This window comes from Lytechinus pictus, chromosome 18 (genome assembly GCF_037042905.1).
Source record: "Lytechinus pictus isolate F3 Inbred chromosome 18, Lp3.0, whole genome shotgun sequence".
NCBI classification, from domain to species: domain Eukaryota; kingdom Metazoa; phylum Echinodermata; class Echinoidea; order Temnopleuroida; family Toxopneustidae; genus Lytechinus; species Lytechinus pictus.
This window is the reverse complement of record NC_087262.1, coordinates 1067594-1087123: the sequence shown is the minus strand read 5'-3', so window position 1 is coordinate 1087123 and position 19530 is coordinate 1067594. Positions and strand designations below refer to the sequence as shown.

The 19530-nt window shown below is 37.8% G+C and overlaps 1 protein-coding gene across 2 annotated transcripts; it reads right to left on the bottom strand.

Moving 5' to 3' along the window:
- Window positions 1-507: 507 nt before the first annotated feature.
- On the bottom strand, window positions 508-16159 carry LOC129281258 (cytochrome P450 1A1-like). 2 transcript variants are annotated; one of them, XR_010296459.1, is made up of 10 exons: window positions 15972-16159; window positions 14523-14696; window positions 13804-13897; window positions 12778-12936; window positions 11978-12186; window positions 10179-10301; window positions 8899-9138; window positions 5699-5797; window positions 2566-4292; window positions 508-2388 (listed from the first exon to the last, which is right to left on the bottom strand). XR_010296459.1 is itself a non-coding variant. In XM_054917199.2 (9 exons), the coding sequence occupies exons 1-9, from the start codon at window positions 16138-16140 to the stop codon at window positions 4033-4035; spliced, it is 1527 nt and encodes a 508-aa protein (XP_054773174.2). In that variant the 5' UTR covers window positions 16141-16159; the 3' UTR covers window positions 508-4032. The 2 variants fall into 2 exon arrangements, 1 of the variants encoding a protein (XP_054773174.2); XM_054917199.2 differs by having other exon boundaries at window positions 508-4292.
- Window positions 16160-19530: the final 3371 nt, after the last annotated feature.

Genomic DNA, 19530 nt, shown 5'->3' with positions numbered 1-19530 from the left:
ATGTTGTATGCGATGTGGATAGAAATATGGTTGATTTAAATGCTTCATACAAAATCAGGTGTAATTCTACCACCTTGAAAACAAATTAGTGTCAGTTCATCTCTATTCACAAAGAGCATAAAATAGAACTTAAAAATAACAAAATGATAGAAAGTAAGGCTTGACCTTTTTTTTTTTTACCATAGGAACAACAATTGATTATTCATTTTCATTTTGCTGCTGAATCAGCGCCTAGTGTCACCAGAAAACATAACAATTTGAAACTCCAGCCAGAAATAATCGGTACTGTACAACAAATTTTTTTTTCCATTTTCTCAAATTTCATAAAAAGAAAAGACAAAATGTTACCAATGCAAGTGTGAAGCACCTGAATTTCAACTTAAAAAACTAAATCAAAGGTCTGTAAAACCTGATTTGCAATCTTTTGAAATGCAGTGTTAAGGTAAGTATTGTAAATATTTCTATACATTTCAATTGAAATATGTCTGGAGATAGAGCACACTTCAGTTGATAGACAACTACCTACTATCACAACTTTAATAATAACTACGTTTTTCCACATAAGTGGCAGCTGGATTCAAACCCTGTAACAAAATATCTTAAACAACTACAAACAATTTCACAACCAGAATTAATCCTTAATTGAATAAGCAAGCCAATTAGGATGGAAATCATTATTACATTTAATCTCCCACTAACAATGGAGTAATTTTCGGCATTACATCTCTGAAATAGCGTTGCAAATAAGGTCACAAAAGTTGCGCAAAAATGTTACGCTATTCTAGGAGTGTTCCACAAAATGAAATGAAACAGGGGGGGGCATCATGGCACCTTTCAAGCCTTTAGAATGAACCCTTGCCCTGTGTCATCTACATATACATTTCAGATCCATGGTGTCAGGAGAAAACTTATGTTACGGCCATGGATGGTATGAAGATACCGGATGCCTTCTAGCTGCTAGAAAACAAATGTTTGAGTTGCACCACACTTCTAGTGGGTTAGACAAGATCGACTCAAAGATGCAGATGTGTACATTTCTACATGTAATTAAACAGGATGCCTTGGAGATCTATTAAACATTTGCATTTGAATCCTGAAGTGAAAATTTGAGTGACAGCCAGCCAGACCTTTCTACCATAATTGTGAAGACAAAACACCACATATAAGAACTTGTTTAATACAAGGTTTCAGTAAGAAGGAAAGAGAGCATCGATCAGTACGTGACAGACCTAAAAACGAAAGTGAACACACGCGAGTTTGAAGGCTTACATGACAGCCTCATAAAGGATTGGACCGTTGTCGGAATTCACGACGACAACACAAAGAGTGAGATTTTCTGCAAGAGACAAATCTCACTCTGCAAAAAGGAATGGATGTGTGCCATGCAACCAAAGTTAGCAGGTCACAAATAACGAAGCCGACTCCTGGAGCTGTAAGCAGTCATCACATGGACATGAAGTAGAGTGTTGCTGAGAGAAAATAAAGGAAAGGACATTTGATAGAAAACCCAAAGTGGTCGCTGTGGATGGAGCGATACGTCACAAAAAAAAGCAATGTCCAGCGATGGACAACAAGCATAGGAAGCAGAATAATTTTGCCAAAGTACGCAAAAGCAGTGACAAAGACAAGCAGTTGCACAAAGCTGAGGTGTCAGTCTGGCCAGGAAATATATATGAACATGGTGAGACTAAGTGAGCACAAGGAAAAAATATTGGAGGAATGGGCGGTGAATGTGTGCCTAAAACAGACAAGTGGTGACAGAGGACATGGAATCAGGTACCGAGTGTAATGTGCTTCAACTATCAGCTGCAAGAAGACATGGGAGCAAGCTAAAGATGCCCAGATACAAGATTCTCACCTATTCAGAGGAAAGACTCAACCCAAATGCACAGTGTGGGAAAATGATACAAACAGAAATTCTATGTGCGTGAGTTTTATGTGCTGGACTGTAACGTTGTGCCTGTGTTAGGAGGTGAATCCAGTTCTGAATTGAAAATAATAAAGTGAGTAGGGGCATGAGAAAGCAGGTTGGAGCCTAAGAATCAGAGATGCTAGGTAAATATGTCTTTGAAGGAATGGGATGTGTAGAAGAGAAACATTTTCACTTAAGACTTGAGGGTCAACCAGTAATAGACCCTCTGAGGCGAGTTACAGTAGCTCTCCATGAAGGTCAAGGTACAGCCTAAAGTTAACGCATGAAGAACCTTGCCAAGATAGTGAAACAAATGCTGTATAAACAGTGGGTAATTCAATGGTCATTGCAACTAAGTCAAGAAAGTAAGGATATATATTGAATTTAAACAATGCCATGAAGTGGGAGCTTTACCCTATGAAGGCGGTTGAAGTAGTGGCAGGAATGCCAATCGCCAAAGTGGCAGCACCAGGAATCTCCCAACGAAAGATGAATGAAACGCTGGAAAGATTGGAGGTCGTACACGTTTTTTAACATTGTGACCTCTAAACTATGCACGTTATGACGGGTACAGATACATGGGAATGTTTATGGCAGGTACAGATACATGGAAATGTTGTTTGGAATTAACGCAGCACCTGGAATCTTCCAACAAAAGATTAATGAAATGCTGGAAAGATTGGAAACCTATAAACTATGCATGTTCAATACACCATATGGCAGGTACAGATACACGGGAATGTCGTTTGGAATTAACGCAGAGCCAGGAAACTTCCAGCAAAAGATTAATAAATTCTGGAAGGACTGGAGGGCGTTAAAGTCATCATGGATTATATATTGGTCTGGGAGTTACTAAAGAGGAACATGACTAACATTTTGAGGGTATTTTTCAATGTGTTCAGGAGTGAAACTAAATGCATCCAATGTTGATTTTGAGTGAACAAGGTTACCTACATTGGTCATCTGCTAACACCAGAGGGAGTTAAGGCCAACCCAGAGAAAGTGAAAGCAGTGCAACTGATGGAAACACCAAGCAACAAGACAGAGCTCCAGATGTTTCTTGGTACAATCAACTACCTGGGGAAGTTCATTCCCAATCTAGGGAGAGAGACTGAACCATTACGGTTTCTACTCGGGAAAGACGTGGTATGGTGCTGGGAGTCACCACAAACAGCTGCATTTGTGAGTTTGAAAACATTCATACTACCAGTAAACTGAGGTAGTTCTCCAATACTTCACTATCAGAAAGCTGGTATGAACATAAAATTTCTATTTTGGGTTTTTTCGTGTTATATTTAGACCTAGTAAGTACTGATCGTGTGGACATGCATAAGTTTGTGGAAGAATGAAAAATACATTAATCAAGAGTGACAGAAAAGCAAACTGTCAAACGATTGGATCGGAATGAAAACAGACTGGTCTACTACGCTTACTTTGCTACATACAAGGGAGCACTTCATTGACATGCCTTCATGTGACAAGTTGTCATATCTGAAAAAACCCTTGAATTTGATTGGCTAAAAAACACCATTACTACGATAACTGTCAGATAAAATATCCGACAAGTCCTTTCATGAAACACTCCCCAAAGCTCATTACTCAATGTTAATCACAATCTGAATACTTAGGCGATTAGCAAAAAAAAATAGTTTTAACACACGGTATAAACATTTTAGTGGTCACTTTGAAAGAATCCGTAAAAATCACAGTTACCACAAAATTAATCTTAAATAGTATGGAGGAATGAGAACTTTGGTATAATTAATTTGAATGAAAGGTACGGAGAAAAGCAAAAAGTTTCTGAATCCACCTTATTTTATTTATTTATCTATTTTTTTTTTTTTTTGGGGGGGGAGGGCATCATGTCTCAAACTTACTAAGTACATATATAGATAAGTATAGCTTGCACTATCACGTAAATAATTTGTGCTGTATTCAATCATAATCATATCATAAAAATTATAGTCATCATCACTATCACCACAACCATCCACTTGATTATCATTATTCATATCATCATCATTATCATAGAAAAGAATAACCATGAAGATTTCAAAAGGAATTGAGAGTACCACAATAATCTTGGTTCATAATGCTGGATTATGGGCCAGCCCTGGGATCTACTGGTCATGTTTCTGGATCATGACCTCATAGGGGCGCAAAAGTCTTCCGGCGGCGGTCTGAGGAATCATCTTTAAGATGTCTTCGGACTCCTTTCCAGGAACCCTGCTAAAGGTATAGTTCTGCATGAACCATGTGAAGATCAGAAAGAGATCAGCCTTGGCTACGGCTTCACCGAGACAACCACGACGTCCTGCTCCAAAGGGTAGATAGCTTGGAGGGTGATCACGGACAGTGCCACTTGTGTCCAAGAAGTGATCTGCAGGTTTAAAAGAAAATTTAGGAAGAAAAGGAGTAGGTATTCATTACAACAACTTTTGATTTATCTGGCAGCTGAGGGATCTGCCAACTTCTAGGTTATGCTACGAGAATCAAGTTTTCACCTCAGAGAAACTTGTCTGGTCTGTCCCATTCTTGAGGGTCATAGTGCAAGGAATAGGTGCTCATCACAACATCTGCTGCTTTATGGTGGCAGCAGTGGGATAAGAGTTAACACTTAATTATAATTACCTCAAGCAAGATGAGGTACACTCCTCACAAGTTAATTCCTTTACTAGGGATAAGCTTGTAAGGTTGGCCCATTCCTGAGAGTCAAAATGCATTAAGTAGGTCTTTATCAAAATAACTGCCCCCTTAATGGTGGCAGCGGTGGGATACACAATCCTTCTCATTTCTAATTCATTCACTCAAGATGGAATAAACTCCTAAAAAGAGTTTTTAGGAGCAGTCAACGAGAATGGCGTAGCAGTCGTCTGATAATTCGAGTCAATGTCGTCTGCACTTCTTCACTAAAGATACAAATATGTTAGATTTCACTGGATTGTATGTGTGCATACGTCCACATGAAACAGCATGATAACTAGCGGGTCATGACACGCTGCCCAACCCGGAAGATCTGGTGTACCATCATGTCGCGACCTGGTCGGGTGATGCGAAGGTGCAACTCGTGCACACTTGCTCTTTCACTTGCTTGGCTTCTTTTTATGTGAGTTAGGAGAGAGAAAGCGAGATATATTTTGGAGTTTAGAAAACAATTTCATACATGATAAACATAATGCATCATACAACTTATGTTAATTTTGTGAAAAATCACTGAAAACAGCGTTTCATAAGGGAAAGGAACTTTTGCAACTGATCTTCATGCTGAGCTTGAGCAGCTGAAATGACGTCACTCACGTGCAAGTCGACTATAATTGAGGGGAACTGTAAAACGGAGATGGCGAGGTTCTCAATTCTGATAGTCGACGTGGGTGAGGACCTGACGCATATGGCAGGCCAAAAATGGTACGTCATCTCGTACCAGTCGTCTATGTCAACGTATGTTGTATGGGAAACTTGTCTGGTTGGTCCCATTCTTGGTGGTCAAAGTGCATAGAATAGGTCCCTATCAAAATAACTGCCCCTTTTATGGTGGTAGCGGTGGGATACACAATTCTACTCATTTCTAATTCATTTAATCAAGATGAAATACACTCCTACAACTTAATTTCTTTAAAAGAGAAACTTATAACGTTAGTCCCATTCACTGAGGGTCATAGTGCAAGGAGTCGGTGCCAATTTACAGCGTCTGCTGCTTTATGGTGGCAGCAGTGGGATACACAATTCTACTCATGTCTTATTAAATCAATCAAGATGAAATACACTCCTACAAGTTCATTTCTTTACCTGGGAGAAACTTGTCTGGTTGGTCCCATTCCTGTGGGTCAAAGTGCATAGAGTAGGTATTGATCATCACCATTGTGCCCTTGGGGATGGAATAGCCGCCTACAAAACAACAGAGAAGACAGTCAATTGAAGTAGGAACATTGGAGTACAAACATGAGCAGTATGGTAAAAAACATTTAGAAAAACAACTATGTGAAAGGTATGACCATCAGTAATAAGTTAAGTTTTTTTTCAAGTTTCATCTCATGAATATTGGGAATATGATACCAATAGCAAATAATGGAAAAATAATAATTATAATAAAAATAACAACAATAATGATAATAGTTCCATTTATATAGTGCTTTATACTTTGTGGTTCTAAGCACTCTACATGCAACTATTATTACCCTGGTCATAGGATCCTTCACTGTTCCAAACATTAGGTGCACCATCTCCACTTGCTGGAGAGCATCCCAACCAGGCAAGATCCATTACTATAGGGCAGCTACTCTATGCATATACTCTACTGTGCTTCATACTTTTCAATCATTTATTAATTCGGTTGTATTTGACATCCTCGCCATTGAGATGCTAAAGCATTCTTGGTATGCATCCTATCAAGTCGTGGTCTAATGGTTATGACTCTTCTTTCAATCAGAGGGAATTGGGTTCAAATCCCAGCTATGGCACATTTTCCTTCCCAAAGAAATTTATCCATATTGTGCTGCACTCAACCCAGGTGAGGTGAATGGGTAGGATCGATTCCTTGAATCCACCAAGTGCCCTTAGCAGGTGGAACTAAAGCTGGGGTAATATATGGTGTGCCATTGAAAAGGCAACTATATATTCTCGCCTCATAATGCTAAGGTGAGTAACCATTCACCTTAGCTGGGTCAAGTGCAGCCAATGTGAATATTGAATAAATGATATATTCCTGCAAGGATTGGCAGTGAGGTTATTGTTTTCTTTTCTTTAAAAGAGAATGAGAAGCAGGGCCGTTTTCAAAGTCCATATATGATGCACATGTACACGGCATGTTTTTCGGTCGTGTACACTTTGTAAACACCAAGAGCCAGTTATGTAACGTAAAATGATAACTTAATTGCTTTGTAATTTCAGTGTTTGTTATCACTACAGCTCCTCCAAATCCTCGCGTGACCGCAATATACACGCATGCTGTGCGCTGGCCATGGCAGTGTCATAAGCTGCAATAGCTTTTAACATCTCTCTGTAAACAAACTAACAAAATCACCGAAAAAAACTCTTTATTAAAAACTCCCCAATCTGCATTTTGACCACGTGGTGTGATTGAGTGAATGAACCAATAAAAGAATGTTGATTGTTTGAGGTAAGAGAGAGAGAGAGAGAGGGGTTGAGGGGGAGATTGGAAAGAGAGAGGGGAAATAACGGGAATGTGGAGATAAAGAAAGAATGAGAGGTGGCAGAAAACAGGAGAGTTTTAAAAACGTGGAGATATTAGTTTGAGGGACGTTAGATAAGAGGGGGAGAGAGGTCAACACAGTGACATCAGAAAATTTATCAGACATCTTCAGGTCAACTAACTTTGAACCTTAGACGAACACGTGTTGATGTGAGCGGTAGCATGAATGCGAGTGAGTGTGTGGCCAAACTTGAGGAGGGAAATTTACGCTGATCATCTCAACTGTTTCACCAGGGAATTATGCACTAAGTGGTTACTTGAGAGCGCAGTGGCTTCTTAAACAAATAGAGAACTTCAAGGGTGGATATGAAAGTCGAGTGTCTGAGAACTTAGAATTTATGTGAGGCTAAGAGCTCATTCACTTGTTTACAACTCCCACACAAGTTTTATGCATATGCTACCTCGTACACGATCTTGGAATTCAGTACACGTGCACTTGACCGGGCATGTACACATGTACCTGAAATGAGCCTCAGGAGATGAAGCCACATACCACACAATGGCATCTTTTACAAGATGTCTGCCATATATGATCAGCAATAAAATCCTCTATTGGTTACAGCCTTCTTTCTAGTATTGAAGGGAAATCTCTGCAGAATTCCTTAAGAACTCAATTAAGACACTGTTGTAATTTGTGACGACCAAATCAAATGGAATACTCACATTGATAAAATGATAAAAAAGATAGGTCAAATGGTCGGATTTCCTTGGTAGGTTAAGAAGCTTTCTAAACAGAACTGTTCTCAAACTCATTTACAAAACTATTATAATAATAATCCGCTTTTTATATAGCGCTTAATACATCGGAACGACGTGTCTAAGCGCTTTACAGATATATTATTACCCCGGTCATCGGATTCAATCAAAGGTGATTTTTGAAAGCATGTAAATTCTTCCTCACTTTGATTATGGAGATATTATTTATGGATCGGCCAGTAAATACCTAACGGAAAGACTTCAAAAACTCCAAAACCGTGCTGGTCGTTTAATTTTATATATAAATCCTTCATCTCACACATCCAATTCTGAAATCCACAATGCCCTTGATTGGAACACCCTTAATACCAGAAGAAACAAACGGTTGCTAATTTATATGTTTAAATCACTAAATAAAATGACCCCGATTTACATTTCAGACTGTTTCAAAACATCTACTCACGAGTATAACTTACGCTTTGGAGACAAGTTATGCACTCTTAAACCTAATACTGAATTCTTGAAAAGAACTTTTGAATATAGAGGCGCCAGCTTATATAATAATCTTCCTGCTTGTGTCCGATCTGCAACAAATTTACATGCTTTCAAAAATCACCTTATGACATTAGACGCAACGTCTCACCTTATATCATTTTCAACTTTAATTTTCAACTGTCCGGGGGGGTGTCGGGGTTGTCCCCCCTTTTTTTCACTCTCTTTCTCTCATCTGATTTTTGTTTATTTATATTAATTATGTGTAATCATATACTATTAACAATCACATTTTTATTACATTGCTAGCGTAGTTATGATCATGTCTTTTATCATTTAGATTATATAGATTACTCGTGTACACTCATATCCTTTTATTTATTTGTTTGTTTGTAAATACAACACTTCTAATTAGCTTCTTTTCTGGACCCCATGGAAGACCAGCAGTGTCGTGCCTGGCATAGCTGAATATGGGTTATCCAGCCGATTCCATTTTGTTGTTTCTCTCACTCTTATATATGTATGTATTTGTCTTTTTTATGTATTCTGGATCGGAAAAAATAAATACTACTACTACTCATATAATCACCTAACTTCGTATCTCGAGTAGTAGCACGAGGCACGGCTGTGGGGGCGATACTGCTATACCGCATCACCTCGTAGAGGGTCGCCTCAGTGTAGGGTAGCTTCCCGCGGTCATTGATGGTAGGAAGACGATTACGGCCGATGACGTCATTGACCTCGGTCTTGACCTTTGCCTGGATTTCTGGGTAGGTCGCCAGCAAAGCCAAAGCCCAATACAGAGTCTCGACAGTGGTTTGAATTCCAGCTAACGGTAATAGAATATGGAAATACATATTCATGAACATGTAGATGTGAATGCAGATGTACATTTTATATCATTGTAGGAAATGATAGAATAACATTCATCATCAAAGCTAGTATCTGTATTTTTTTAATAATCTATGACTCCGACAGTGCTTGTTATAATCTTGAAGTTTTACCCAGGCCCGGCAAATAGCATAACAAACCCAAACTTAACAAGTAAATAGGCATAGTTAGAAGGCCAAAGCAGAATAATAATAATGAAACGCTTTTGAATAGCGCAAAATACATAGGCAAAATTGCATGTCTCTAAGTGCTTCTTACAAGTGGAGATGGAGAGGAGAGCAACTGGGTTCATAATTGTCTACAAAATGCTAAACAAATGTGTTTCAAAACTCTTTCTAAACTTTTCGTATGTTGTTATATTCCTAAGATTTTACGACAGGTTATTCCATAAAACAGCAGCTGCACATTAAAACTGATCTCTCCCCATATGACTTTGTTGTATGTGGGACTTGTGATTTATTACTTGAACGAAGCATTCTTTCCGATTTATAGGGTATTAACATTTCATCGAGACACAATGGAGCAAACTGATTGGTAGGCTAAACTGATGTATGTTATGATTCATCCAGGAAGAAAGACTAATTATGAATAGAAATAAATCTGATCATCTGGACTTTCTGTTATTGCAACAGAGTTTCACATCCAATCCAGGTCGCTTCTTCAGTTTGGCTGAACTGGTGGGTAATCGTCATTGCCGCTTGGTGCCAACACACAATCAATGTTATTGTCTTTGAGACGTCGAGGAATTTTCTGGATTCCGATGAGCTGAAGAAGCATCCCAGATCGGACATGAAACTGTTCTCTCTGTTTCAAAACAGTAAGTCCAGATGATGAGATTCATTTCTATTCCCAATTGGTAGGCTAAGAAAAGTATTTTGTAATGTATGTGGGATTGGATAGGAAAAATGCTCAATATATTAGTGTCACATATACTTTTGATATTCCAGTGGCTAAATCGCAAAACAAAATTTAACATACCTCCAAAAATATCTGAAATCGTCTGGAAGATGTGGGTATCTGTCATTTTATCTACATTTTCTCCTTCTTTCCTTGCATCATCCTGGGCTTTGAGAAGCAGACTGTAGAAATCATTGATGTTCTCTGTATTAGCATTAAAAAAAAAAAATTAATCCTCGACTGCAAGCAGTTGAGTTTCTATATCTTCCATTGCCAGACAAGAAATATATACTATAACTTCTAGGCCCATATTCTGAAGTCTGGTTTAAAGTTGTGGTTTTAATATGGACAGCCAAGAGTAGCATAAATCTCTACCACTAGAATTTCAATGTGTCGGTCCACTCTGAAATCATTCTATACTGTTTTTAAAGGATCAAAACGATAGCTTTCTTCACCGTTCACAAGTTAGGAAAGAGCACAGTAAAATATAAGGAATATACATGTACAATGTAAGGAGAATTTCGACATTTTGGCTTCCCATAATTTTAGCACAGAGTTAGACCATGGTCTAAGTTGAACCTGACTTCAAAATACAGGCCCTTGGGTTTTCAAATAATGACCCCTGTGAACTTTGACTATTGACCATGGGAGCCTAAATCTACCTGGATCATCATCTCTCCAAGTCTGAAGTTTAGCAATTATTTGGTGTGCGCATGTCACGGCCTAGTGTTTCTTACTATCACCTTTCCATCCCAGGCATGGCATGTTTTTTTTTCCAGCAAGAAATTGATCCACATTTTGCCACACGAAACCCAGGTTAAGGTGAATGGGCATCAGGCAGGACTTTGTAAAAAAAAAACAAGATGAAGTACAGATCCAAGATGGTATCATAGGATGGGTCAATGAATTCCTGGTTGCTGAAGCAGGTAGGTGTTTCATATAACTGTTCGTAAGATACAAGCGATTTTATGAATGACTGCTGATACTTTCTTAGGTGCTAAATCAACATTAGTGAAAATTTGGTGTATACATCCTATACCGGAAAGATCGCGAGTCGTTCTTAAAGATGTTGGTACTTTATGAACAGCTTAAAGGGGAATCCAACCCAAATAAAAACTTGTTTTTATAAGTAAAAGAAAAATCAGACAAGTTGATAGGTGAAAGTTTGAACAATATTGGACAAACAACAAGAAAGTTATTATTTTTTAAAAGTTGTAAATATTGGTAATCACTATACCCATGGAGACTTCAAATTGGCCGCATATGGGATGTCATAGTGATGTAAGGCAAGGACTACTCTTCCATGTACTCCAATACATATTGTGGCTAAAATGTCATTTTTCCCAAAAGTTTTATTTCAAATTATATTTTTCTTTCATCATGAGGACATCAAACAATATACCTGGATTATATTTAGATTACTGCCCCAGGGGAATGGGTACTTAGGAGAAAACCACAAATCCCTGATAATAAGTTACATGGCCTATGGGAAAGTTGTCCTTGCCCCTTGTCATAATTTACTTACCCAGTTGCCAATTTGAAATCTACATACTATTAGTGATCTCAATTTAAAAGCATCTATAACTTTCTTATCCCTTGTCCGATTTCTTTCAAACTTTCGCCATTCTGTTTAATTTATTTTTCTCCTTCCCAACACAACATTTTATGGCAAAGGCTGGATTCCCCTTTAATGAAACATCCACGATATGCACCACGTAACCTTATTGATCAATACGCAGTAGTGCGCGTCCTCTTTGCATGATCTGCCCAATGAGGTCATGCCTTTTATATCACATGCAACTAGACATTTAAGTGTGACTCTAAGTCGTGCTTAAATCTTTGTGAAACACTCCCAAGGTATAACTGCAGCATGTAGTTACCTGGATCATACTGTTTCCTAGATTCATTGACCATTGAGCGCAGGTAGCCAAGAAGTTTATCGGTCGTATCCTTGATCATCTTTGGGCCACTTGTAGGTACGTACCGTGCCCACGAGAAGAAGTCAGCTGCTAAACCCAGTCCGACTCCTTCATTAATATCATCATTCATATCCTTCCATGCCACGATCGTAGGGTCTTCTAACTCTTTACTGAAATAGAAAATGATTAGAGTAAATGATATGATTGAATGAAAAATAAATGTAAAAATTACGCCTGGCCTCTAAACTAGAAAAATATTATAATTAAAGTTGGCTTTCCACACTATATATTTTTGTTGTACAGTTGTTCTCTTCTGCTACAATCAAACTGGTGAGACTAACTCCATAGCAACAAATCTATTATGTTATTTCCCATGATATACCATCAGTCAGATTCACAGGTATGACATTTCAGTTGAACAATACTACTACTAAGTATACTAATTATACTAGCGTATATAGCACTAGAGCACTTAACCCTTTATCAGGGCTTTACAATAATGTAGCATAATTACTCTGATTAATAGCAGAGCAGCTGTTGCGCGTACTACCGGGAATAAAAATTCATGCCAGGTACCAATTTACCTTACCTGGGTTGAGTGCAGCACAATCAATTTCTTGCTGAAGGAATTTATGCCTCGGCTTAGATTCAAACCCACAACCCTGTTTCAAAGATCGGAGATTCCCTGGGCCACAATACTCCAAAGTACCCCTCTCCCTTTCCCCCGCATCCTTCCCCTCCTTGTTGTATATATTACTGACCTTTGTCCAAAACACATCTGTGTAAGGACATTGTACATGAGAAGAGTGAGGAGGAGCTTAGGGTCGACCGGTTTGCCTTCCTTCTCGGCAAGATACTTTTCAATCTTTGGATAGACACTCGAGATCAAATCCTGCAGTGGTTTGCCAGTTGCAAAGTGCCTGAGTAAAGGGAAAGTAGAAAAGAATGTGAGTATTAATTGAAGATCTAGTTACAGTAACATATTTCATGAAAAAAAGTCTAATAAATAGTACAAGTTCAATTTATCAGCATATTTGACACTCAAATCATTCAAAACTGACTTGGGATAATAAGTGAAATTATTCTCTTCATCATTAAAACAAGAGCAAAGAGCCAATTATAGATATGATCCATATAACATATGCAATTTTGATATTTTAGGACTGGAGTATCCTCATTATTTTGTTCTCTTTGGCTGCTTGGCACATAAGGCATCCATGCTTTGTTTCCATTATTGTTGGTCTCTAAAGCCCCCATTCCACAGAGAGCAAGACCTCTGAAAGACTGCTGTAAGACCATGAAACTTGCTTGATCTTTCAAGGGTCTTTCAAAGATCTCCGAGGTCTTTCACGATTCCTGATGGATCTTTCAATGGTCTTCATGGTCCTCGTGAGTCCCAAAACTTTTTGAACGGTTCAAAACGGTCTTTCATCAGTCTTTCAGCGGTCTTTCGATGAACTTTCAGTATTAGTCTTTCCACGATCTTTCGACAGTCTCTCAAGATTTTTATGGAGATCACTGTAAGACTCGTGAGAGATCATTGGAAGACCAGGAAAAGTCCATGGAAAGAATTCTGAAAGATCACTTGTTGCATACAAGATCTCTAAAAGACCATTGAAAGACGTGCCTAATTCTGATGTTTCTCTCCTCTGCAGTGCTCCGCCATGTTGTTTTGGTCTACCCAATGAAATTTTCAGCTTCACGTAATTCTAACACTTAGACCATGGCTAAAGTTAAACCAAACCTCAGAATACCCATGGATGGCCTAAATGTCTAAGAAGCATTACCTGAGAGCAGTATGAGCCAACTTGCGATGAAGTTTCCAGGTCTCACTGTATGGACTGAATGCGATGTCCTTGAATCCTTCCGTGAAAATTTTCACTAAAATTTGAAATTCACAAGAAAGAAAGAAAAAATAAAAGCAAATAGCTGAAATATCATTTAAAAAAAATGCAATACAATAAAACACGAGTAAGACATTAGAAGGATAAACAGTAATGACTAATTTTGATTTAAGATTTAAACATTGAAAAATCTATATTTTTTCATGAGAGAGGACAAATGAAGTCCTAGATCAAATAACCATTGAAAGCTCATTCCCATCATTTACACAGGTCATGTGGTCTAATAGTTAGAGCATTGGACTCATAATCGTAAGGTTTTGGGTTTGAAGTCCCACTCTGCCATTGTCTCCACTTGATAAAAGACCCGAGAGTAAATATCTGTCATCTGTAAGCTCAGCCACTATGACTGATTAACTTAGACAGAAAATGTTTCCTATGTATTTGGTCATATTCCAGCTTGGCATTTTTCTAGTAAAAAAAAAGCTGTCCAGTTGAGTTCCTAGGTACCATAACAGAAACAAAATGATCTGAAGATTATAATATGCATTCATGGGAATACATGTACAGTAAGTGGAGCATCGTTCTCACTCGGTCGAAACAATACAACAAATGCCTCTGAATATTGTTGCATCACACTTGAAAAAATGTTTTATTGCACTTACTAGAATAGAAATCGGGACGATCGGCAAAGTCTACACCTTGTTTGATGATGGCTTCTTTGATCAAAGCTTGACCGTTAAGAACCACCATCCATCTTTCCCCGATCTTTACACCAAAGATATCGCCATACTTCTTGGACCACTTGTCAAAGATTACCTCAGGGGAATCATTCATACCTGGACAAATTTCAAGTTAAAATTCAGAGTAACAACACTTCTTGAGAAGTAGCCTTGCAAGAAAACATAATGAATATCACAAGACAAAAAAGCCATTATTTCAATAAAAAAACTGGAATTATATACCTGTAGCACTTTTCCCAGATGATACAAAGCGAAAGTCTGCACAACTATTGTTATTGCATTTTCGCTCAAGCAGCTGCTTCCTTCAGAATAATTTCTTGTTGAAAAAGAAAGCCTGCCATGGCTGGGATTCAAACAAATGACTCTCTGTTTGAAAAATGAGACTTAGAACCACCCAAACCACAATGGGCCCTTGCTATGTAAATGAAATATATTCCTTTACCATGCAATGAAAAGGAGTTATAATTCAATATACATGCACTTTATAGTCATTCATATATTAAAATTCATTCTCTCTTGTCCATTCAACAATCCCTCCTCAAATATCTCCTACAGCCAAGCGCAAACTTTGTGATGCGACTGCACTGAGATCCGACTGCATCAAGTTGCAAATCCCATCTCGGTGAAATCGCATAAAGGCCAGCACATACAATGCAACAGCTCTTCAACGCGCTGCATCTCTATGGCACCTCCTTTCTTACTGCGCTGCAGCAGCGCAGAAAATTGGTTGTGACGTCATCATCTAGGACAAAAATTATTGGCTCAAATTATCAAAATCACAGAAGAATCACAGGAAGATAAGACATGTCATATCTCTGAGATTTTGTCTGTGATTCTTCTGCAACAAATTGGATCGCAGTGGCAGCGTGTTGCAGGTTGACATACACTCTGCAATTTTATACAATCGGATCTTGGCGAAATTCATGTTGCATAGTGTGCGCTGAGTTTGAGTCAAACAAACATAAATCTGTTGCCCCTAAAGATTTGACACTAGGCAAAGCATCCTGTATGTTGTAATTTACTGTGTAGGGTGCACTATTAAAGAGTTACACTCTATAAATACAATACAGATGTTGAATGATTTCTAGAAAGTTTCTTATGACACTACTAACGGTAGTTAGGCCATACATGTAGATAGCTTTTCTAAGTTATAAAACCCAAACAAAAATACACAAAGACAGATTGCCCTTTGAATATTATTCTGAAATAGTGCATTGTGAGATGTTTTATTAATTATTCGCTTTAATAATAAATCAGTCTTTATAATAAATTATCATAATTATAATTTTCATTATTATTCTTGTTATTATCATTATTGTTATTATCATTATTATTATTATTTTATGAGAAAAACATCAGAGCTAGACTCACTGAATATGCTGCCAACAATAGGTAGACCCCTGGGACCAGGTGGGAACCCCTTTGGTCTCATCATGGTCCACAGGGCCAGAGTAGCAGTGACCACTCCAAGGGTTGCTGTGATGGTCAAGGCATTCAGCTGACCAAAGCTGGTCTCTCCACCTCCAAGTAGGTCAATCATGGTGATCGTTAATCAAGCTGAAATGGAATTGATATCAAAATTAATCAAATTAACATAATTTAATAACTAAAATGGATTTCTCAGGAAGTGTTTTTGAAAGTCAATTTCAGGGCCAGTATTCAATTGAAAGTATTTATTTTGTAAATTTTACTCAGCATTTTACTTGGCTAAACTCGTATTCAGATCACATCTTTAGTAATTTACTTTATCAGCCAAATTTAAGTAAAACACTTACTACTAACAATTGTGACCTCATAAAGTGTTAGTCAAATAACGTGCAATGTACAGTATGTATCTAATCTGAGCGCAGGATGTAATGACTGCACGTATCCCATTTGAAAACTGCACGCAAGCCAGACTTAAGTCTGGTCGTTGGCTAACATTTTAAGCAAAATACTTAGCCAAAAAATTCTATTGAATACCAAAGTTGAATAACTACTTAAGCCAAATACTGAGTAAACTACTTAAAATTCTGGCTTAAGTATTGAATTGAATACTGACCCAGGTCTAAAAATCAAACATAAGGCTTGTTACTAATTGCGAATTTGCAATTGATTAACTCTATGGATTATGGATCTAGTTCAAGAAACATAGACATAAGGTTAATCGAGTATGAATGATTGTTTTGCACAAGTCTTAGGTGATACGATCAAGGTCAAAGCTCATTTTTGGTCAATGAATAGGCCTATAGTATTTTATTGCCATATGAATGTTTTCTTTTGTGAATAATTATTCAATAGTTGTTTTCAAAGTGAGTAGGATGGGGGGTCGGGTGTCTGGACACTTTACATTTTTGAAGCCTTCTTTTTTGTCTTTGGATTACACTAAAAACATGAATTCAATAGTTGTAATCCTCTTCTATTTTGATCTCTATAATATTTCCTAACATTTTGCATTAAAAATTGATGAAACTTCGCTTGTAAATTTTTCCAAAAAAATTTATCGTCCGGACACACAACAACTGGGTATACTGCTGCTATATCAAATCGTGCAATGAAGGCCAGACTGCCGGAGGCGTTCCACTTGTGATGAATTAGAACTGTATTTTTGGGGCCTCAAAAATTATGTTTACCATGAAATTCTATAAAATTCTGTGTTCTTTCTAAATCAAATGATATCTATTTTCAATTAAATGGAAAACATTGTACTACCTACAGAATATTCTGGTCAAGTGCAATTGTACAAGCACACACAAGACAAACTAATTACACAAGCATTTGCATCCTACCCAGGACCAAAATCCAATTGAAACCAGTTGGATTTCCAACTGGTTTCAATTGGTTTCAATTGGTTTCAACTGGTTTCAATTGGTTTTAACTGGAATTTAACAATTTCCAGTTGAAACCAATTGAAACCAGTTGGGCAACTGGAAATCCTAACTGGAACCAGTTGGGTAACTGGAAATGACTTCCAATTGGGAATGATTTCTAACTGGAACCAGTTGAGTAACTGGAAATCCCAACTGGAACCAGTTGGGCAACTGGAAATCCTAACTGGAACCAGTTGGGTAACTGGAAATGACTTCCAATTGGAAATGATTTCTTACTGGAACCAGTTGAGTAACTGGAAATCCCAACTGGAACCAGTTGGGCAACTGGAAATCCTAACTGGAACCAGTTGGGTAACTGGAAATGACTTCCAATTGGAAATGATTTCTAACTGGAACCAGTTGGGCAACTGGAAATCCTAACTGGAACCAGTTGGGTAACTGGAAATGACTTCCAACTGGAAATGATTTCTAACTGGAACCAGTTGAGTAACTGGAAATCCCAACTGGAACCAGTTGGGCAACTGGAAATCCTAACTGGAACCAGTTGGGTAACTGGAAATGACTTCCAATTGGAAATGATTTCTTACTGGAACCAGTTGAGTAACTGGAAATCCCAACTGGAACCAGTTGGGCAACTGGAAATCCTAACTGGAACCAGTTGGGTAACTGGAAATGACTTCCAATTGGAAATGATTTCTAACTGGAACCAGTTGGGCAACTGGAAATCCTAACTGGAACCAGTTGGGTAACTGGAAATGACTTCCAACTGGAAATGATTTCTAACTGGAACCAGTTGGGTAACTGGAAATCCTAACTTGAACCATTCAGCTGTGTAACTGGAAATCCTAACTGGTACCAATTGGGTAACTGAGATGACTTCTAACTGGAAAGATGGGTAACTGGAAATGAATTCTAATTGGAACCAGTTGGGTAACTGGAAATTATTTCCAATTGGTTTCCAATTGGAAATTTTCCAGTTACCCAACTGGATCCAATTGAAACCAGTTAATTTGCATATTATTTGCCAGTGTGCACATATTAATGTTTTATGAGATTAATCATCATTAACAATGTATCTATTTAATTCTTTACAATTTCAAGCACCACACTTTTTAAAGATTAGTATTTAGAATACTTAGCAGTGAAAACCATGTTCATAAATGTTATAGATTATAATTAAAACAGATTAAAGGATAATTAGTACACCACTAACTGTTACCAAATTACATCAAATAAAAGTACATATATTTGAAGATCTTCCATATAAATATATATACATGAAAGTCTGTATTTTATCAATGCCCTTTACATTGGTATTAATAGACATATAACACTGCTTCTGTGTTGGCATGAGAAATAGTTACTGCAAATGCTAATTAATTTGTAACTAATTAAGTTCGTTCCAACTGGAAGGTCCAATTGGATCCAGTTGGAAACCAATTGGTTTCAACTGGTTCCAGTTGAAACCAGTTGCCTCCAATTGGTTTCAACTGGAACCAATTGAAACCAGTTGCCTCCAATTGGATTCAATTGGTTTTAATAGGGAAATTGGAACAACTGGAACCAATTGACAACAATTGCCAACTGGTTCCAGTTGCCCAATTGGTTTTAACTGGAACCAATTGGCAACTGGTTTTCAATTGGTTTTTAACTGGAACCAATTGGCAACTGGTTTTCAATTGGAACCAGTTGTTCCAATTTCCCTATTGAAACCAGTTGGCCAACTGGTTTCAATTGGTTTTGCCCTAATTGGTTTTAACTGGATTTTGGTCCTGGGTACCGAAGACCTATTCAACACAGTTCTCTAATACTGTGTGACAGTTTCGTTTTGCATAATTCTGTTGTTGATTATTAGTATTAACCTTTGACCAGACTCAATGAGATTCAGGGAGGTAAATGAATAACAATTCTCTGTGAACAAATCCATTATGTTGATTTTAGTCTTTACTAGGTGCATTTTTTTAAATAAGAATAATTAATACAATTATCTACCAGTGGTGGATCTAAGGAGGGGGGGGGGGGGTGTTTAGGGGGTTCCCCCCCCCCCTTGTGCTGTCAAGTAAGAAAAAATAATGACCTACATATTAAAGCCAACCCAAAATTACCTTCATTTGATAGTG

What these genes read in the sequence shown, in the direction of transcription:
- LOC129281258 (XM_054917199.2), bottom strand. Translation starts at nt 16,140, where the DNA reads ATGATTGACCTACTTGGAGGTGGAGAGACCAGCTTTGGTCAGCTGAAT. An exon ending in TACTCGAGATACGAAGTTAG is followed by an intron (nt 5,798 to 8,898) that starts GTGATTATATGA and finishes GTTGTTTTGTAG; the next exon opens with GCGGCTATTCCATCCCCAAG. An exon ending in ACCAGACAAGTTTCTCCCAG is followed by an intron (nt 4,293 to 5,698) that starts GTAAAGAAATGA and finishes TTAAACCTGCAG; the next exon opens with ATCACTTCTTGGACACAAGT.